At 48.5% G+C, this 20,220-nt stretch overlaps 1 protein-coding gene across 1 annotated transcript; it reads right to left on the reverse strand.

The window, feature by feature from the left end:
• Positions 1–205: 205 nt before the first annotated feature.
• On the reverse strand, positions 206–19,369 carry UAP1L1 (UDP-N-acetylglucosamine pyrophosphorylase 1 like 1). The gene is made up of 8 exons (XM_014949762.1): positions 12,505–19,369; positions 10,621–10,796; positions 7,987–8,159; positions 6,906–7,099; positions 5,952–6,092; positions 4,295–4,480; positions 3,439–3,505; positions 206–2,474 (listed from the first exon to the last, which is right to left on the reverse strand). The coding sequence occupies exons 1-8, from the start codon at positions 12,738–12,740 to the stop codon at positions 2,388–2,390; spliced, it is 1,260 nt and encodes a 419-aa protein (XP_014805248.1). The 5' UTR covers positions 12,741–19,369; the 3' UTR covers positions 206–2,387.
• Between the last annotated feature and the right edge of the window lie 851 nt (positions 19,370–20,220).

The raw sequence follows: 20,220 nt of genomic DNA on the forward strand, positions 1-20,220 counted from the left end.
CACAATGTCAGCCCCCTTCAGGAGTTACCCTCTGCTGAGTTCCACATCCCCCGAACATCCAAAGTGTGGGCACTGCAGCCTCCAGCTGTGCTGTCAGTGACACTGTCTCAGTGTCCTTCAGCTGTGGTGAAACATCCATGACATGTTGGGACAAAGACAAGTGTATTCTCCTCATGGACAAGAAACACAGACAGACACACAGAAATCACAGTAACGTCTTTATTATAAAAATGCTTAGATGTCCAAAAGTTTTTGAAGTACGATAGGTGTCCCTTTGTATCAGGTAGTTTTTTCATTTCATAATGCATAAGAATTACTTTGTTACATACAGGACATTTTAAATTTTTTTTAAAAGTTCTCTCAAAATTCTTTCCATGTTCCAGTTTAAAACGTGAAGAGTCAGAAAAAAACCCAACAGACAAGGCATTCAGCATTCTAATTCTAAGCACTCCTTGAAAACAACCTCTAAAAACATGTCAGCAGCTCAGTGTACACACGATTAAAGCACATGGGAACTGGTGTTTCGAAAGAGAAAGCACTTTAGCAAGAACAAAAGAAATATCCTTTCTTTATAGCACAGTGCAATTTAAAAGGAGCATGGGCCTGAGTTGACAAGCAATACTCACAAAAATGCAACACAATTTGCTCTCAGATATAAAACTTGACTGACAGGAATGGAATGACCCATAAAACAGTGCGCAAAAATAATTACAGAATTGAGTGTCAAGGACAAATACTTAATTTATACTAAAATGAGAATTACTGGCTGCACATGCTGAATGAGGTAATCAGAACTGTCATTAGCTGGTCTGCATGTGCAGGAGGCTCATTACTCAGGTGCATGCAGATACACTCTATACCTGAAAACTCTGCCATTGACATTTAGACGCTTTCTTTGGCAACCACAAGCCTACTTACAAACTGTATTTACTCTCAAAGCCATTTTTATACTTCCCCAAAATTCTGAATACAGCTTCAGGTCAGGAATTACAGAAAGCCATGCAAGTTATTCAAAAGATTTATGCTTAATAAAATAGCATCAGCAATTCCTCCACAGAAGCAGATGCATGAAATAACAACATTCCAGGTGAGGCATCTTCTTCACCACCCGGTTTAGAGGAAAACGATAGTGCTCCTCAACAAAGGCCCCCCAGCAGCACACCCGGAGCACCCCCACAGAGAGCAGCAGGACTCTGGTGGGCCCAGCAGAGCCTGGCAGGAGCTCATGGGGCAGCATCCAAAGGCTGAGCAGAACGATCTGTTGTGGATCACGCACACCCTGGGACCCCTTGGCCAAGGCCAAATTCACATGCTGCAGATGCTCCTAGCAATTAGCATCCTTAATTAGCCGACACTTTACCTTATGGTTAGTAGTATATTTAAAAGGAAGGCACCTAAATAATTATTTCATAAGTGAAAGAGTGCTGGAAAACTAGCTGGCCAAAAACTGTAGAAGCAGAGGCTGGTGTTTTACTGTGTACACTGGTTATGCTGAGATTAAGTCTTTTTTCAGTTTTGGTTAAGCATTAAATTCTACCTCTTGTTACTTTCAGGTAGTTTTAAAAAGATATGGTACAGAAAACTGAGAAGTGAAACACATGTCTGTTATAGACAGGAAGAGCAGAGGGTTGTTGTGAAAAAATTCCTCATCATCTATTTTTTTTTTTTTTTAATTAACAAATACAGGTCACTACAGCTGTAAAGAGCAATCAGTCTAAACTGCATATTTACTTATGTTTTCTTGGAATGGCAGCAGCAAACCTAGACATACAAACTAGTCTGCTTGGGAGTCCAAACCTCAGGCAGCGCTTACACACAGCAGCATCCCTACCTGCAGCAAACTCCTCTGGGTGATCTGGTTGGAGGATGCAATTGCCAAATTGGATCTTCTAATCAGCACAGGATTAGGGAAAAGATGGACCAACCTGATTCTTCAGTTGTGGACACAATTTAAAAACAGAAACAAAAAAACCCTCAACCCCACCAGCACAAGGAAGATACCTAACAAGGCACTGAAGAGATTTAATCTTCTTGAAAGCAAAGCTAATTTATTAGGCTATGACTGGCTCTTTTAAATAATTGTAGGCATAGCAAATAAGAAATACAAAATCTGTTTGGTGGCTGCAAGGTATTAACCTTCATTCACATCCAAGGCTACAAAATACATTGAGGTAAAAGGCATAGCCTTCAAAGTTACCAAACAGAACTGGTGAGCACACACATGTGTGTAAACACAACTGCTGCAAGGATTTGGCATTGATCTGATACTGTGAAGCAATTTTTTTTTTTTATAATGCACTTCATACCGACATTTTATTAATGTCGGTTCTTCTAGTGGATCTGACAGACAGATATCTGATTTGAGGGGGGAAAGGCTTCCCTCCTCTTCAAGAATTTCCTAGCATTTCCACTTTGTTTTCATCGAGTACAAAGGGAGAAGGGAAGTCTCTGTTCTTCATGTACACCTCCAGACCCTGAGGACGTGTGAAAACAGTACCGTTAGGTCATAAATGCATCAGATCAGTTACCTACACTATCTTTAAGTCTACATAATGTCCTAAAAAGTTAAAAGGTCACAGAAAGTACAGACAACAGCAACAGTTTCCCCAGTGCAGAGATGGAAAGTATTTCAGCCTCAAGCCTCAGGTTCATGAAGGACAAGCACCAACAAACCGTAAAACAATGGATCTCAGAAGCAAGCTTCCTGGGCATGGGAAAGTGTGTACTCACATTAGAATAATCCTAACAAAGAAATGACGACTTAAATTGCCTTGTTTTCATTTTGTTCTTACAACCCAGTCATAACTCATTGCAATTGACTGTGATGAGTTTGCTACCTGCATGTGGAAACCTAGTGAAGATGTCAAGTTTTATGACCAGCCTTCCCCACAGTGCCCACACATCCTCCTGCAATCCACTATTTCTTACCCTGTCTGTCCAACACAGGGAAGCATCTCTTCTCTAAATGGAAGCTTCTTCTAAATGGAAGCAGATTTCCCAGGATCAATTACTTTCAGAGGGAAAGTTGAGAAATCTGTTCTTTAAAGCCGACGCACGTATCACACTTCTTCAATATTCACTCACCATGGCAGAGGGGCACAAATTAGCATAGAACTGAACAGAGTGACCCCCGTGGATTTTGTAATTTCAATGTTCTGTACTTGTCATTCAGGTGATCTTAAAGTATTTGTGAGTCTCAATGAAACTGCGCAAGCTCATTGCAAATCTCATTTAGAGATGGCTAAAACTGAGAGTGAACAAACTGCTGAAGAGTAAACTATAGTGGAACCACAAACAGAACTCAGAGCCCAAGTCCTAATTCCCTTGATCTTACCAATTCTCAGCAAGCCCAGGCTAAAGAAATCCCCCATGTCTGGAAGGAAATCAGATGCATACCTGCACACTCTTAAAAATACCTTCACAGATAGTCATTCTCACCTCTCCAAAGTAAGACACTAACGGAGAAATCTCACACACAGCTGGAGGATCTTCATTTCCTGAGAGACTAGAGAAAAGAACACAGGATTTACTTCTTGCTATGCTTAAAAAAATAGTGCATCTTCTTCAAAACATCATCAAGAACAGGATATCCAGAAGGATAAGACATTTGTCATATTCACATGCACCAGACATTATTCGAACACGAAATGTGAAAATAAAACAGAATTAGCAGGTCCCAAATACTTCTCATCAAAACAAGAACATTGCTTTCACAGAGGTGCTTTTCAAGTAAAATAAACGGCTTGTGGGTTTATTAAACTATGAGTTGATGAAGTAATAGCCTCACAGAGTAAAAGCAGCTTCCCATTCAGCGTAATGCAGGAAGTATCTGAACTGGTAGTTGCTGTAATAACTGATCCCTAAATGCACCTGAGAATCTTGCTGGGCTTAAGAACTGGGGCCATATTCAGAAAAGCTGGTGAGGACTACGAATTGCAATTCCTCGGGCTGGCTAAATTCAAATAATGGAAAAGGTTGACCCTGCCTAATGAGCTCCAATAGGAGGAGTCAACTCACAACCCCAAAGGGAAGAATCTGCCAGAGGTAAAGCCCAGAGCACTGTGCATCACTGTCTAGAGCACCCACAATGACAAAGGACACAGGAGCCGTAACGAACATTACTTGGACATTACTTCGTATGTTCAGAAAAGACCAGCTGAACAAAAATTGCACGAAGTCACCCTGTGATCAAATTAATGCCTGGTTTTGTAGAGCACAGCACATGCCGTTAGCTGGCTGGCACAGTTGGGCAGCCACAGGCAGAGAAGCTGCAGAGAAGGATACAGAAGGATACCTGAGTTTCTCTGGTATCCTGCAACCATTTTCATCCAGAAATCTGGCCCCAGCCTTGAGAGCCCAGCGGTAATGCTGGGCCAGGAGGGCTTGCCGAGCAGTGGTAGGAGTGTCTTTGTCAGCTGTATCTGCATTTTTTAGTGGCGAGAACTCCTCTTCTCTCAAAACTTCAAATGCCACAAAATTCCTATCGACAAAGGGGAGAAAACAATTATAATGAAAAGCAAAGCTAGGCATCAGCCCTGCTGATACAACAACTGTAATGGGGACGAGCTCATATATATTTTAGGGAGCAGCAATGTATGCAGCCTGGGACAGTCAATCTAGGGAAAACCCACGTCCCATCTGAAAAGGGAAGAAGTACCAGGGCTGTAGGATGGAAAAACACAAGAAGCCCTGTCTCTTTGGGAACCTAACAGCAGCCTCACGACCCTCCAGAGCAGGGCAGGCTGGAGAGAACAGCAGTGGATGAAGCTCGGACCCAGCACCCTGCTGTGTGGATCACGTCAGAGCTCCATAACCCTGCTTCGAGAAATGGCCACTCCACTTAGGAGGCTGTAGGCAAGGATCAACTGAGGACACCAGTTCCCAGGAACGAATAAGCAATATTCACAGTTGAACGCTAGGTACAGCTGTTTACCAGAAATGGGAACGCAAATTTAAAAAATCCCACAGCAGCATCTGTGCATTTCTGTATTTCACGTGGGAAGAGCAGCTGCCAAGCTGGTTTTGCAGTGTTATTAAAAAAGCACAAGGAATCACTGCTTGCAAATGAGTCCTTCCAAAGCTCAGAATTCAGCACTGTTTCTATCACACTGGTTTTGCCTTTGGTATGATGCTTCTTTACTGCAGGCATGTCAGTTCAAACCTTGAGCTCTCTATCTTAAAGTAATCCTCTAAGAAGAAAAATACTATCCCCAAAGAAAGATAACTCAGTTTGCCTGAGGTCTCTTTTTGCCATCTATTTAAGTCTAAACCAGAATCTTTACAGCTGAATTTGAGAACTTGGAAAATAGGTTTTATAAGAACACTTATGCTAAATTCCTAAATTATTAACATTCCACATTCCCTGAACACAACGTACCCCTGACTGCGCTAACACTATAGCACAGCGCTCTCAGCTATGTTTTATAGCTTGACAAGTCAACACTGAGAGTTCCCACAGGAACAGTAACTTGGCCCCATGGTGCTTAAGCAACCTGGGTTTGGAGCACAAAGGGTGTGAGCTGAGCCCTGGCTGACACTCACCAAAACCCAGAGCTGCAGTTGCCATGGAAGCCACAATCCTGAAAGACCCCATTTCTGTGGGTCTGAATACTCTAACATGGGCTTGTATTAAACGTTGGCTTTGTGCTCTATTTCTTTTTTTTTTCTTTTCTTTCAAAGGGCTGGCAGAGGCCAGGCCAGCCAACACATCCTCAGTGCAACGAACAGTTCTGGGTGCATGGTCAGAGCAGCCTGGCTGCTGCCGAGCACCCTGTGACCGTACCTCTGGGAGCCTGCAGCATTACTGTTGTGCTGGAGCTCAGTGTAGATCCAACAATCTTTCTACAAACCCACAAACCCCGCGCTCCCTGGCAAGGTCTGTTACAACCTACAGTCATTCAAACAAACATTGAGAAAGGGAGGAAAAAAATAAAATCACGTCTGCCACTAACTTAGAGAACTGGAACACATCAAACACAAACTTCTCCATCTTTATCCCATTTGGTTTTAGCGGTTTTACCAGATTTCCCTCCTCATCAATGTAGGGCACCTTCTTTATGGCTATGTGATGCCTCAGCTGTGGCTCATATTTCCTGCAAAAGGAGAAGAAACAAGTTCATTTACTTTGTGCCCATTTACAAAAAAGAAGTACTCTTCTGGGAAGCAGATGCTTTATTACTGCTCTGGGTCATCTCTCAACTGTTGTGCGTGTTGCTCTCTCTAAATTGATCCAAGTCATATCCAGGGAACACCGCGCTAAGCAGAGCGGTGCAGCCAGCAGCACTCCCTGCACCAGTGGGACATGACAGGGTAAAGTTAAGAGGAGAGGGAGGACCTATCGTTGAGCTGAAATTGCAGGCAGGGATAAAAAAAGGTAACCCAAATTGTTACCTGACTGGGATGACAATGGAGCAGATCAGATCCCTCACACAGGGGTAGATCAAGCTCCTCAGGAAGGTCATAGAGCTGCTCACTGAATGCCTATCGCCACCTCCCCATCTCCCAACACCAAGGTGCAGAGTCCTCCCCCAGCTTCACCCTCTCTCCCAAGCGATGGCATGGGTGACATTCCCATTGAAAATCCTCAGCGTGGGGCTGCATCACTGACCACACTGCAGCTCACACGGCTGCTCACCCTTGCAGGCCCAGGAAGGTCACACACTGGTATAGCTCAGTTGATTTAGCTACAGCAACGCATGCAACCACTTCATCGGGGAAGGCCTGAAGAGCACGCTGGGGCTGCCAGAAAGGGCACACAGCTGTTTCAAACTGTTTGGAGGAGAGAGGAGGCGAAGAGCAGAGCAGGAGGTACCGTAACTGAAATTATAGAGTGGGAAACAGGAACAGCCTTCTCTTGGAGGCATTTCTGCACTGCACAGCTGCCTAGCAGGTCTGCTGGAACTTACTGAGCCACCATCTCCAGGAACTCAACCGTGAAGAAGTGGTTGCAGATATTGCCAGTGCTGTACATCAGGCCCCCATCAGGGCTTTGCTGCTGTGCGGTCTCCGGGCTGATCTCACTGTACTCCACCACCTGGTAGAGCCCATCCACACAGCACACCACCCCAACAGGCTCTGTGGGGTAGGCCTTCTCCACCACCTGCAGCCACAGGACAGAGGGCTATGAGGAGAAAGAAAATCCCAGCGCTACTCCAGCTCCCACGTACAAAGGATCCTACAGGACTGCTGGACGTTGATGCTTCAGTGCTTCAGGAGCACAAGCAGAGCAGTGGTGGGTGTACGGAGTAGCCTGGAGTCACATTTTGCCCAAAAACTGAGCATAACATCCAGTACTCAACCGTCTATTTGCACAGTTGCTCAGAAGAAAAACCAGTTAAAAGAAATCAGCACACTGTGGGGCACTTTTCTTATCAAGGACTTGGACCTGGCATTAAATGAAAATTGTCTGCAGCTGTTAGCCTTCAGTTCCCTGTTTCCATGAACAGTGTTAATGATTAAAGTAATATAAACCTCTCCTCAGCCACCTGCTGTTTCAGGGTGATGTCCTGGTTTGAGGCAAAACAATTTAGTGGCCAGCTCAGCCCAAACAATGAGAGATGACAAACCAGGCTGGTTTGGCCTTCCCCATCTTCCACAGAGCCGCATAAGGAATGCCTCCATTAGACTTAAAGGTGGATTTATAAAACACAACCCAGTCCAATACATCTTCTAGATAGCCCAAGTGCCCTTGCAGAAAGGGCAGGGCATAAAGGGGAGCAATTCCAGTTTGTAGTCTCCTGTGCTGCTACAGTCCTTGCTCTAATTGAAGCTTATTTTCCACAGTACTCTAGGAAGAGGGGAGGAGGACACGCACAGGTAGGGATTCTGAATGCAATGCAGGTAGCAAGCAACATGCTTGGAGTGAGCTGCTATTGGGCAGAGGTCTGAAAACCCCAGGTCATCTAACCTCACCCTTGCCAGTAGCTTCCAACCCTAATCAGACCTTAACTCCCTGCTGGAAAGTGGCCCAGCTCCGCACCGCCTCACCTTTGCACCACAATCTGCCCCTCTGGAAACACAGAAGCCTATGAAGACCGGATCTGCCATTTTCACGAGGATGTTGTCCACACAGTATACGTGGACATACTGGATTCCACGCTGCTTCATGTCATCCAAGATCTTATTATCCACCAAAGCACGGTATAAGCCACCATTGCCATCTATAACACAAAAGAAAGTTCAGGTAAATTAGTGACTTTGCAGGTTTTTTTTGCAGCTAAGAGCAAAAGCTGAAGTGCTGAACAAACTTTCCTTAACAGCAAAGCAGGAAATAAAAAAGGCAAGGAGGAGGATCTGGGAAACTACAGGCTGGTCAGCCTGACCTCCATCCCTGGAAAGATGATGAAACAGCTCATTCTGGGCATCATCTCAAAGCATATGGAGGAAAAGAAGCAGTCAACACAGATTCACCATGGGGAAATTGTATCTGACTAACCTGATAGCCTTCTACGATGGCATGACTGGATGGATAGATGAGGGGAGGGCAGTGCATGTTGTCTACCCTGACTTCAGCAAGGCTTTGACACAGTCTAACACAGCATAGGTAAGCTTAGGAAGTGTGGGTTAGATGAATGGACAGTGAGGTGGATTGAAAACTGGCTGAAAGACAGAGCTCAGAGGGTCGTGATCAGTGGCGCAGAGTCCAATTGGAGGTCTGTAACAAGTGGTGTTCCCCAGGGATCAGTAATGGATCCAGTCCTCTTCAATATATTCATCAATGACCTGGATGAAGATCCCTTCAGGGAATGTACCCTCAGCCAGTATGCTGATGATACAAAACAGGGAGGGGTGGATGACACACCAGAAGGCTGTGCCGCCATACAGCGAGACCTGAACAGGCTGGAGAGTTGGTCAGAGAGGACTCAAGGGCAAGTGTACGGTGCTGCACCTGGGGAGGAATAACCCCAAGCACCAGCACGGGTTGGGAGCTGACCTGCTGGAGAGCACCTCTGAGGAAAAAGACTGGGAGTCCTGGTGGACAACAGGATGTCCATCAGGCAGCAATGTGCCCTTGTGGCCAAGAAGGCCAGTGGCATCCTGCAGTGCATCAAGGAGAGAGTGGCCAGCAGGTAGAGAGAGGTTATCCCCGCCTCTGCTCTGCCCTGGGAAGGCCCCATCTGGAGCACTGTGTCCAGTTCTGGGCTACCCAGTTCAAGAAAGACAGGGAACTGCTGGAGAGGGGACAGCAGAGGGCTACAAAGATAATTAGGGGCCTGGAGCACCTCTCTTATGAGGAGAGGCTGAGGGACTTGGGACTTTTTAGTCTGGAGAAGACTGAGGGGGGATCTGATCAACGCCTACAAATACTTAAAGGGTGGGTGTCAAGAGGAAGGGGCCAGTTTTTTTTCAGTGGCGCCCAGTGACAGGACAAGAGGAAATGGGCAAAAACTTGAACATAAGAAGTTCCATCTAAACGTGAGGAGGAACTTCTTTACTTTGAGGGTGGCAGAGCCCTGGAAGAGGCTGCCCAGGGAGGTGGTGGAGTCTCTGTCACTGGAGACATTCAAAATCCATCTGGACACGTTCCTGTGCAACCTGCTCTGGGTGGACCTGTTTTGGCAGGGGGGTTGGACTAGATGATCTCCAGAGGTCCCTTCCAACCCCACATCATTCTGTGATTCTGTATGAATGCTTTCTAGCCAAGAGTCAGTGCTACCAGACTTTACTTCCAGCTCTGCCACATAGTTCAGGCAAGGCTGTTCCCCTGCAGGCCCCAGCTCCTTCATCTGCAGAGTGGGACCGTGGGGAACAGCCTCAGAGAAATATCACAAGACTTTATGAAGCTTTATCCTCAGAAGGTAAACAATAAAGGGCAAAACATTGCGCAGAGGGTGGGAAAAGCCTGTTACACTTCTTGCCTTCTAGTGCAGAGCAAAAGCATATTTAAAATTCAGCCTGGAGAAAAAGACTAAAATAAATCTTATTCTCTGTTTACCTTCCCCCCTCAACTTCCCAACACCTTTTTAAAGGCTTGAACTGCAGCTGCACAAAAGACATCTGCACATTTGTTCATCGCAGATCATCCTTTCATGATTTCTCCTGTGACACCCCTGTCAGCTCAGGAAAACTACTTTGTGGCTGCAAAACCACATCACTAGAACATGGCCCCAACCAGGCTGCCTTCACTGCATTTCTTATTATGTCCAGGTTAAGAAAAGAAGAGAACTTTACTAGGTGAGACACCGTAACCATTTTGGAAAGAGTAAATCTTTTTGCTGCTTCTTTACCCATTTCCAGCTATTGGCCTCGAATGGGAGCCCAGCTTCCAACAGCTTCACCTGTGGAAAGCAGCATCCTGGGGACCTCACACAGCCCTGATGACGCACGTTGTTCCTAACCTGTAGCTGCAGGTTTCTACCCTGCACCACTCATAATCCTGCCAATACTCCCATGTTTTGATAAAAAACATGTCCTGTGGGCATATCTCCAGCAAGAACTAACCAGAAATTCCTATACTACTGATCATCAGCCCGAAACATTTCGCTGAACCCTCCCATGCTAATCAGAAGCATTAACGCTGACCTCCATAGACTATTCCATGTGCCAAGACTGGCTGTTGGTGAGTAACAATTATCAACACACTTACATTACTGTACCATGTAAGAGGAAATAGCAGATTACCTGGAGCCATAGCAATTTTCCCCTTCTCCTCTAAGATGGCCTTCCCATCAAAGGTGACAGCGGGCAGCATCCTCTGTTCAAACATGACCACATTGGATCTATCCAGGTTGAAGTAGTTGTGTTCTACAAAGAACTCCTCTGTTGGCCCCAGCGTGAACTCACTTGTCATGATGTACCTGGGAAGGAATGGGTGCTGAGCAATGAGCAAGGAAAGCACAAGCAAAAGACAAAACTACAAAGGGAACACAGGGAGGAAAACCGAGAGTGTTACATGAGAGACACTACAGCATCCTGCAGTATGCTGCTGAGCCAGAGAGCTCTCCTCCAGAACTCATCCCACAGGAAGGCTGCACAGGGTCTTGTGCACGATTCCACCCATGAGCTTAGCTCCAACCAGGACAGAAGAGCCTTTCCCTAAATGTGAACCACATCTGGATGTATGAATGAGCTGGAAAACAAGGCAAAGGACAGTACAACAGCCTCATTCACCCTAATTCAAGCTGATGTTAAGTCTAAAGAAGCATTGACCGTGTTAAGTGTCTAAAGAAGCACTGACCAGCACAACGTGCTGAGAATAAGCGGCGAATCCCCAGCAGCTCAGTCTGCCAGTGCCTCTTCTGTGCCAAGGCAAACAGCAGCATTTTCAAATATTGGCTGCAAGACTTGTTTTTCTCTTAAGTTTCTGTTTTCTCCTCTCCTTCCAGCTCCATTGCTGCTGTCTTTCCCTCCACTATCTTCCTTCTTCACCAGTGGCTAAGGGCCATATTCATCATCTGCCTGTCAAGCACTTCAACAGCTATTGGCATCGGTACACAGGGTCCTCTGCCAGCATGCCAGGGGTATCAATCCCTTGCACAGGAGAGCCTGAACCTCACACCCTCTCGATTTACACCTTTGCGGCACAGCATAGCCCAGTCTCTGATGTACTGTAGCAGCCAACTGCCTCCTCAGCATGGCGAGAGGAACTGTAAATATTATCAGCAGATGTTATACCCTGCAGAGCACCTATCCTGGCTTCCAGCAGCACCAGGGATGCTGCATTTGCAATTCAGGTCATGTATGAATGGCTTCAGAAAGAAACACAAGATGGATTCAAATCACCTTCGATCTCCAATTTGTAAAATAACATGCTACCCTGAAGACTTCAGACACCTGCTCTTTCACTCTTCCCCAGCCCTGGCTCAGACCAGACAGCGATTTCATAAAAGTCACCTTATAGTATAACAAAGATCACCAAAAACACCCAAGCAGCTTGTTACGGAACCTTCCTCTCTCTCACCCACCACATCCCATAGGGAATTCATATTTTGCATCTTGCACAGAGCTAGTCTCATTTGAAGCCTGGAAGCTTTTGAAAGCTAGGAGCAGCCAGGAGAGACAGCAGAGAGCTCTAAACAGCAGCAGCAGGAGGTGGCCTAAAAATGGAGCATAACAAGCATTTACTAGTGCGAGGGGAAGAGGGGTTTTTTGCTGCAGCAGAAATTATGGCCATGGAGAGGCGGGTGTGTCTTAGAAGGTGAGCTCTAGGTGATCTCTCCCTCCGTGCAGGAACTTGAGAAAGCACAGCACAAAGGAAAGTGGACTTTCCACAGCCACTGGAAAGTGCTATTTATAGTGTTGTCAAGGGCGTTCTTGAAAAGACAGTGTGGTACAGCAGTTAGGGTAGTGGTCAGCGATTCAAGGGCAATGCTCAGTCCCTCAGGTTGGCAGACACAGACCTGCCACTTCCCACCCCTGCGCACCCTTCTCAAGCTTCTGGCATCACAAATCCTGCCAAGATAAGGCTCTCCCCTGACACGTCTCTCTATGGCACCCAGCAAAGGGCTTCTAGAAGACAACACAGGCAAGACTGCAACACAAAGAGCCCTGCTCCAGGTCACCTACCAGGGGATGGCACACTTGCAGTTGTGTCTCTGGCCAGCGAGCTGCTCCACTTTGCGGATTCTTTCTGCTTGGATCTGATACAAGGTCTTGCCACTGGGCAACCCCACGTTGTACATGCCCTTGGGATAGCTCACTCCTAGCCGAGTTCCTTGTCCTCCAGCCAGGAGCAGCACTGCCACCTTGTTCTGTGAGATCTGATGCAAGCCTGAATGGGAGAAAGAATCCCAAGAGAACATAGGAACCACAAACGCAATCAACACCCTGTGCTCTTCTCCTGAGACTTTCTGCAGAGCTCAGGCAACAGCCAGTTCAATGTCCACTGCTGGCAGTTCAGACAGAAATATGAGGCTGCATGCAATATGAAAAAAATCATTTCACCTCCTCGATGCAGCAGTTTCCTCTATCCAGAGAGGTGGGGGATGTCCCTTAAGGTTTTCAAAGCTTACTTTGATAAAGCCATAGCTGACCTGACCTAGGGCTTGGTATGGTCCTGTTCCAAAAAGGGGTTGGACTAGAGATCTCCTGAGGTCCCTTATCACTAACATATCTATGTTCCAAATAAGCAAAGTCTCATCATCTTCGCTAAAGCACAGGCATTTCAGGAATCTGCCTTAATCAAGTATCTCCACTTGTGCTCCAGCTTCTGTTTGGCTGCAGTCAGGACTAGTAACACAGCCAAGCCTGCAGAAGCCACAACTCCCACAATCTAATTAAAAACAGTATCATTTCTCCCAACAAACCAGAAGAGTCCAGAACTTGGGGAAGCACCAGATCACATAATAAATACCCAGCTCATTGTCTTTGTTCCCTGCCTTCTCTCCAGCCAGCACCACAGTAACAACTGACAACTATGAGAAAGACTTTGCCTTATGTGCTGGATTTGGCTTAGATAGAGGTAATTTTCTTCACAGTAGCTGTTACGGGGCTGCGGTTTAGATTTGGGCTGGAAATAGCATTGATAACACAGGGATGGTTTAGTTATTACTGAGCAGTGCTGGCACAGTCATGGCCTTTTCTGCCTCTCACCCCGCCAGCGAGGGCCACGTGGCATCATGCTCGGCACATAGAGCTGGGGGAAGGAGAAGGAAGGGGGGACGTTCAGAGCGATGGTGTTTGTCTCCCCAAGTCACCGTTACACTGATGGAGCCCGGCTGTCCTGGGGATGGCTCAGCACCCACCTGCGATGGGGAGCGGGGAATGAATTCCTTGGTTTGCTTTGCTTGTGCGCGGCTCTTGCTTTCCCTGTTAAACTGTCTTTACCTCAAGCCATGAGAGTTCTCACTTTAACCCTTCTGATTCTCTCCCCCATCCTGCGGGGGGGTGAGCGAGCGGCTGTGTGGGGCTTGGTTCCCGGCCTAGGTCAAACCCCGACACCTTAGGGAACACTTTGAATTCCTCCAGGAATGTCGTGAGCTGTGGGACTGCCAGGTCAAAAAAGCCACAACTCTGCTGCTGTGAGGTAGCTCTCAGAGCCTTTTGCAACCTCACACAAGGAGTTCACCACATGTTGCCGAGCCTGCCACTGCTCCGGGTGGTGCAGGATAGCCCACACTTCACCCCAACCTCTCAGAGGTCAAACACCCAACTTTTAACATCTGGGACTAAAAATCTCCTGACTTGGACTGAAACACACAGGGACCAAAGATGTTGAATTAGAAAAAAAACAGGATTGGTTTTATGCTCACCTTTAAATAATTGGCTCTTTAAACGAGCAATGCTCGTTGCTCGTTGCTGCTCTAACAACCTGGCTTGGTTTCAATTCTGCTCAAAAAATCTAGCTTTCAGCAATAAAAACAGACGTAAGTCATCCATGATTTTGCAGTAATATTATCGACCTCCCCATGCTTACAAGTTTCAGCCCCACCACAGCATAACACCACCTTTCTGCCTAAATACACCCTTTGGGAAAAGGCTCGCAAGCCCACTCAGGCACACTGAGGGAAGCCAGTCCTGCAGCCCTGCTATGGCTTTGCTGCAGAACCTCTGACTTCACAGGACCACAGAAGTGTTGGCTGGAAGCCACTTCTGGAGTCTGCTCCAAGAGGGATTAGGAGAGCTCTCTAGAGGGAAACCTCTGCTGAAGGTGGAAGTCTTGGGATTTCAAAGTTTCAGGAAGTCCTTGGATAGAGGGAGAAGCTTGAATGGTTGAAACTTAAAATTTAAAGGGCACAGAGGACAGCAACGGGTGAGCTGTGTGGCGATGCAAATAAAACAAGCATAATTTTATGCAACGAACCCTAAGCAATTAACAGCTCCTTTGTATCTTTACTGAACTTCCCATTGCAAAAGACTTAAAGCGCAGAGCAGGGGCTCCAAGGTGTTGGACACAGCACTGGTACCTGCTCCGGTCCCTGCCACGTGGTTTGCCATTGCATGCTCAGCAGGCGATTGCCAGCGCCCGGCACTGCCGGGGCAGAGGGAGGGCCCGAGGAGCAGGGCTCTGGTGGTGGCTGTCCCCACCGGGAGCTGGCGCAGAGGCACAAACTCCCCTGGCTCGCTGCAGCCACACAGCCCTGGGGAACACAAACCCGGGTAAAACTTTCTTTCCGACCAGGCGACTTTCCTCCCCTTCCTTCTCTCTCCTCCCCACAGTTTCAGCAAACTGACAGCCTACTCAGAACCAGTCTGGCCAGGGGTGCTCAGCTCCCAGCTGGCCCCTGAGGCCACATCCCCGCCAGGATCAGCCCCACCATCGCCTCTGCTTGGCCTGTACCTGGGAGCTACAGCCCTGGGATGAAGAGGGGAAGAATCACGGGCCCGTGACAAGGTCAGCAGCAATGACAAAATTACCAATGGGGAGAGGAAGGGAAAATGATTGTGGTTAGAAACCAAAGCCAAACGGTTCAGGCCACTCTGTTTTGGCAGCCACCCCCTGTCCTGGGGCAGGGCAGGGAGAGGACAATCCCGGCTGTAGCTGAAGCACTTGAGTGCTACCATGAGTGAGGACAGGGTTGCACAGATCCTGCCCCTTCCCTTCCACTGCTTTATCTCAGGAAAAGGGACAATGACTGCCACAGCCCTGCTGAGCTCAACCAGCATGGGGAGCCAATTCAGCACTCCACAAGGAAACGCCTCTTGCTTGGCCAATCTAGCCCTGAGCAATCTTAATCCTGGCCTCTCCACAGTAATGGTAAATCTCTCACAAAGCAAGACAAATAGCAGTGTCTGAGTGAAGAAAAGCCTTTAGCTGGAACACTGGTGAGAGCGTCCTTGCTGTCATTCCCATGGCCAGGGACACCACTGTCCAGCGATTCTCAACTGCATTTAAAACCCACAGACAGATGGACCTGGCGATAGGAAGGGCTCTCCACAGCTGCCGAGGGCTGAAGGAGTCCCACCAGACAGCAATGTGAGACCGCCATGTGCAGGTGTGCAGGGCCAGCAAGCCCAGTGAGCACATCTTACTGGGCAGAGGAGCTAACATGGTGAGATATATATATGTACACATCACCATCCGGTTGGCTCCAGCTTGCTCCTCAGGATGTAAGCAAATACCAGCTCATCCACAGCTGCACCAATTGTGCCACACCAGCGCCCCACAGCACCAGTTTAGAGGGTCATGAGGGCAGGAGCATGAAAGGAAACACACAACCTTCCTCCAGCATCAAGAAGACCACCAGTCCCCCAAGAAAGAAAACCTGAAGCTCCTTAAAGATTTGAACAGCCTTGGACTGAAGTTAAAGGCTGAGGCACGCGGTTCGTAAAATCGAAATGCCCGGCCACATCCCTCTCGGGTCCCCTCCAGGCAGGGGTGCTGTGTGGGTAACACCGGCTGCGCAGAGCGAGGCACGGTGCAGCTGCAGCCTGTTCATCATCTGCCTCCACCAGCCGCCCGCCTCAGCACAGCACTGCCCCATGTTCAGTAGTGCTCATCCCCAAGCCTCAGCATCCCGCGGGGCTGGCGCGGCACCATGCCAGGCTGGTGGGCTCCTTCCACCAAACTCGACCCAAAACGTCCCTAAATAACCTAGAACTGAAACCCTAACTAATCTAGAACTGAAACTGCCTGAACTCAAGTATTTCACGTTGATTTAAAACAAAGCTGTCTGAGGCCTGAACTTGGCATTTGCTAGTCTCAGTTGCTGCAGCTCAGGAGGCGCTGCTTTGGGATGCAGCTGAGACTCACTCACCCATGGACCAAGGCAGGTGCAAGCCCTGCTCTATCCCTGCCACAGCACCGCCAAGCTGGCACCAACACACATGCTATGGTCCTGATGTGATGGACCACATCCCACTGATCTCAAATTCGAGGTGTAGGTACAGCAAGAGACTGTAACCAAGGGGCATCACTCACATGAAGCTCTGGAGCCAACGATGTATTGGAAAAGCCCGCAAGGTCCCTCTTTGTCATGCAGCATCCAGCACAAGTGGCTGCGATCCCCAGGCATAACTCAAGGGTGCTAGGGCTGGCATCGCTCCACTGAAACAGGGATGGCCCAGATGAGATGGCTGTACATCAGTTTTCCGTGCAGTGACCAGGCGATGGGATCTGCCCAAGGGAGATTTGGCATCTCACACCCACCTCCCAGAGGGGTCTCTCTCTGGGGGGACCAAAACCTTGACCTAAGCGGGATGAACCTGAGTCCAAAGCAATACCGCTGATAACATCAACAGTGTCATTCTATTTTTCTCTTCCCAAAATCCAGCAGACCAATGGGGCTGTATTCCCGGGAAAGGATTAACCACAGCACACATGAAAAATACAGCAAGTGAGACCCTGGAACAGGTTGCCCAGGGAAGTTGTGGATGCCCCATCCCCGGAAGTGTTCAAGGCCAGGCTGGATGGGGCCTTGAGCAACCTGCTCTAGTGGGAGGTGGCCCTGCCCATGGCAGGGGGGTTGGAACTAGATGATCTTTGAGGTCCCTTCCAACCCTAACCATTCTATGATTCTATGATTCCCTTCCCATCATTTATGGCAATCGCAGTATTTACAGCACAACCCAACAACTACCAGAGAGTTTTTCCAAGTTTCTAATCTCAGGTTGCCATGAAAATGAATATTGCCCCCAAATTGCTCTCACTTCCCAGCTGTAAAACTACTAATACTCATGACTAAAGTTCGTAACAACAACTCATCTTGCTATATGTCCCTGGAGTAAATGGAAATATTTATTCCTCTTAAAAAACCACCCACCTTGTTTTCTGCAACATGAGAAATACAAAGAGCTTAACCAAACAAAAAAGGGAAGATGTGCTCGCTGCTAGACACCCCCCAATGCTGCAGTAAGTCTTATTCTGCATAGAAAGTAAAAAACAAAAATAGATTTTGCAGGAAGAACAGATTGATCTTGCAAGAACAGACTGAATTCTCCTGCTGAACAGGCGCACCAGCCTGATTACAACAGTGGCCAGCAAGAGAACAATAAAGCAAAAAACCAAAAATCCTTAATTTTGCCGAGCAGTCGGCTAACCAGAACAGCTCATCAAATGCTCTGATGAAATGGGAGCTACACTGTGGCCATGCCCAAGGGTTAAATTTCATTAATAAAACAGTTACAGAATGTAAAAGTGCCTGTGCTTGATTCATACCATCCTCTCTAAGGCTGCCTAGAAAATGTGATTGCTTAATTTTTCTGTTTAAGATCTGAAACCAAATCTGATTAGACTAAGTTGTATTGTCACAGAGACAATAACAATGCTTCTTTTTTTTAACTTTTAAAAAATACCTTGGGTGTTCCCAAGATTAAGTTTCGAGTTTTCTGGTTCTTTTAACTGTCATTTTTATCAAAAAAAGGGGGAAGGGGAAAGGAGGAGACATCATTTCAGTTGTTCAGTCTGTTTGCGAAGGACACGCTGCAGGTGGAAGCTGCTGGAAAGCCAGTGTGGGCTGAGCACAGTCGAGGTCAGCCCTGGGAGGACCCCCACCCCACAGCTCTTACAGCTGCACAGCCTCGGGGATGGGGGGCAGTGGGTACGGACCACTCACTCTGCTCTCATCCAGCTCAGCACCACGAGCACTCACTGGATCCAAGAACCTTCGGAGCCTACATCCCTCAGGGATCCACAACCCCTGGAAAGCTTGTGCCACTGACACTGGCTCTGCTGGAAAAAGCCGTGTGGGGGCACAGGGATGCTCCAGGGATGAGGCCACGTCCGCGAGGCCACGTGACACGCCAGGGCTGCCCGCATTCAGTGGCACAAAGTCTTGCCCCTGAGTGCCCTTCTCTGGGAAATAAAACTGAGGCCTGATTCCCAACTCCAGCATTGAACTGGATCACAAACCAAAGGGAAACAGAAGAACCGTGTCTCCCTCTCCTGGCAGAAATTAAGAAATGCTGCCTGCAGGACTGATGTGGCTCAGGGTGCTCCAGACTTCAGGGCCATGTGACTTGTGCGCGGTGTTAGTGGTGTTAGTGGTCCCAACTACGCTGGACCTTCTGGGCTCCTCCAAGCATCGTTGGCAGCAAGTGAGGCCAGCCCAGATCAATTTGCCTTCCCTTCCCTGCTGCAGACGACAGCACAAGGCAGATACGCCAGTTCCTTTTGCTGACCTGGCCGGGTGGTAGACAAAGGACCTGGTTTTGCATTATTCTTAAATTTATCTGTGCAGCCCTGACTCACATGTCTCTAGGATTCATGGGTTCCCTTCCTCGTCACCATGACACTCTTAAGCAGGAAGAGGCAGTGAACACCATCAGAGTGGGTCCCCTACCAAACCCCACCAGTTAGGCCTGGGCAGCCACCATGGTGCTGGCTGGGCGCTGACACCCTCCGCTGCTTGGCTGGAGATGCAAGCATGGCCACTGGAAACCCTCATTGAACCAAACACACCAGTTTCCTCCTGCTCCCTCCATCACCACTCAGCCCCGTCAGCAGAGTCGGACATGGCAGAAAAGCTCCTCTGTCCTGTGACCCTGCCACTGCTATTTTTGCTTTTGTTCGGAAATAGTTGCTCCCCTGCCCTACACCCCCCCGCCCCGGCCTTTGCTGGCAGCTTTGAGTCACGGCTTGCAGACACTTGCCACAATTTATGCAAGTGTCTCCAACCACAGCGTGTTTTCTCTGGCTTTTTTTAAAATTATGACTATTTTTTAACAATGTATAAAGAAGGAGGGGAGACACATCTGAACCTTTGTAAATAAATGGAATAGAATGTGCACCTGGAAAGAGGCAGAGGACGGCAGTGTAAGAAATACGTGCTGTGGGGGGAAGGGCAGCCCCCCACACCCAGTCACTGCCACCCCCCTTACCCCCATCTTTCACAACGTCACAGGGTGACCAGGGAAAGCTGCCAGCGTCTACTGCGCTCCAAAACCCATGGATATTGGGCTTTCCTGGGCTTCTTCCCCCCTGCCCATCCGCTCTGCTCCCAGATGCCGTCTCCCTCCTGCGCCCGGACAGGGCTCGGTGCCAGCCCCTGGCAGTCCAAGACCTGCCTTGGTGCCCGCGGGCAGCCTGGCAGACGCTCCCATGCAGCCCCCTGTTTGGGCAGTGGTGTGAACCCTCCGCTCCCCCTCCCCAGGGCCCCATCCCGTGTCCCACCGACCACGCACTCACCACTCTCAGCCTCCGGATTTAACAGCTCAGAGTGGAAATCCAACGTCTCGGCCCCAAAGCGCCTCCGCAGCCCCTGCCGGGCACCGGGCTGCCTGTGCCCCAGGCCCGGCGGTACAGCCCGCACCCCTCCGCCCTGCCCGCCTCGCCCTCACCCTCGGCTCCCGCTCGCCTCCCCCCGCCGAGGCCCGCGCCCCGTCTCACCCCGAGAGTGCCGCCGC

Source organism: Calidris pugnax, unplaced genomic scaffold, assembly GCF_001431845.1.
Source record: "Calidris pugnax isolate Ruff unplaced genomic scaffold, ASM143184v1 scaffold192, whole genome shotgun sequence".
NCBI classification, from domain to species: domain Eukaryota; kingdom Metazoa; phylum Chordata; class Aves; order Charadriiformes; family Scolopacidae; genus Calidris; species Calidris pugnax.

Excerpts from the sequence above, each read along its gene's own strand:
- UAP1L1 (XM_014949762.1), bottom strand. The coding sequence starts at position 12,740 with ATGTTCTCTTGGGATTCTTTCTCCCATTCAGGCTTGCATCAGATCTCA. Across the intron at positions 7,100-7,986 it reads GGGCAGATTGTGGTGCAAAG|GTGGTGGAGAAGGCCTACCC; the intron begins GTGAGGCGGTGC and ends CTGTGGCTGCAG. Across the intron at positions 6,093-6,905 it reads TTCCTGGAGATGGTGGCTCA|GAAATATGAGCCACAGCTGA; the intron begins GTAAGTTCCAGC and ends CTCCTTTTGCAG.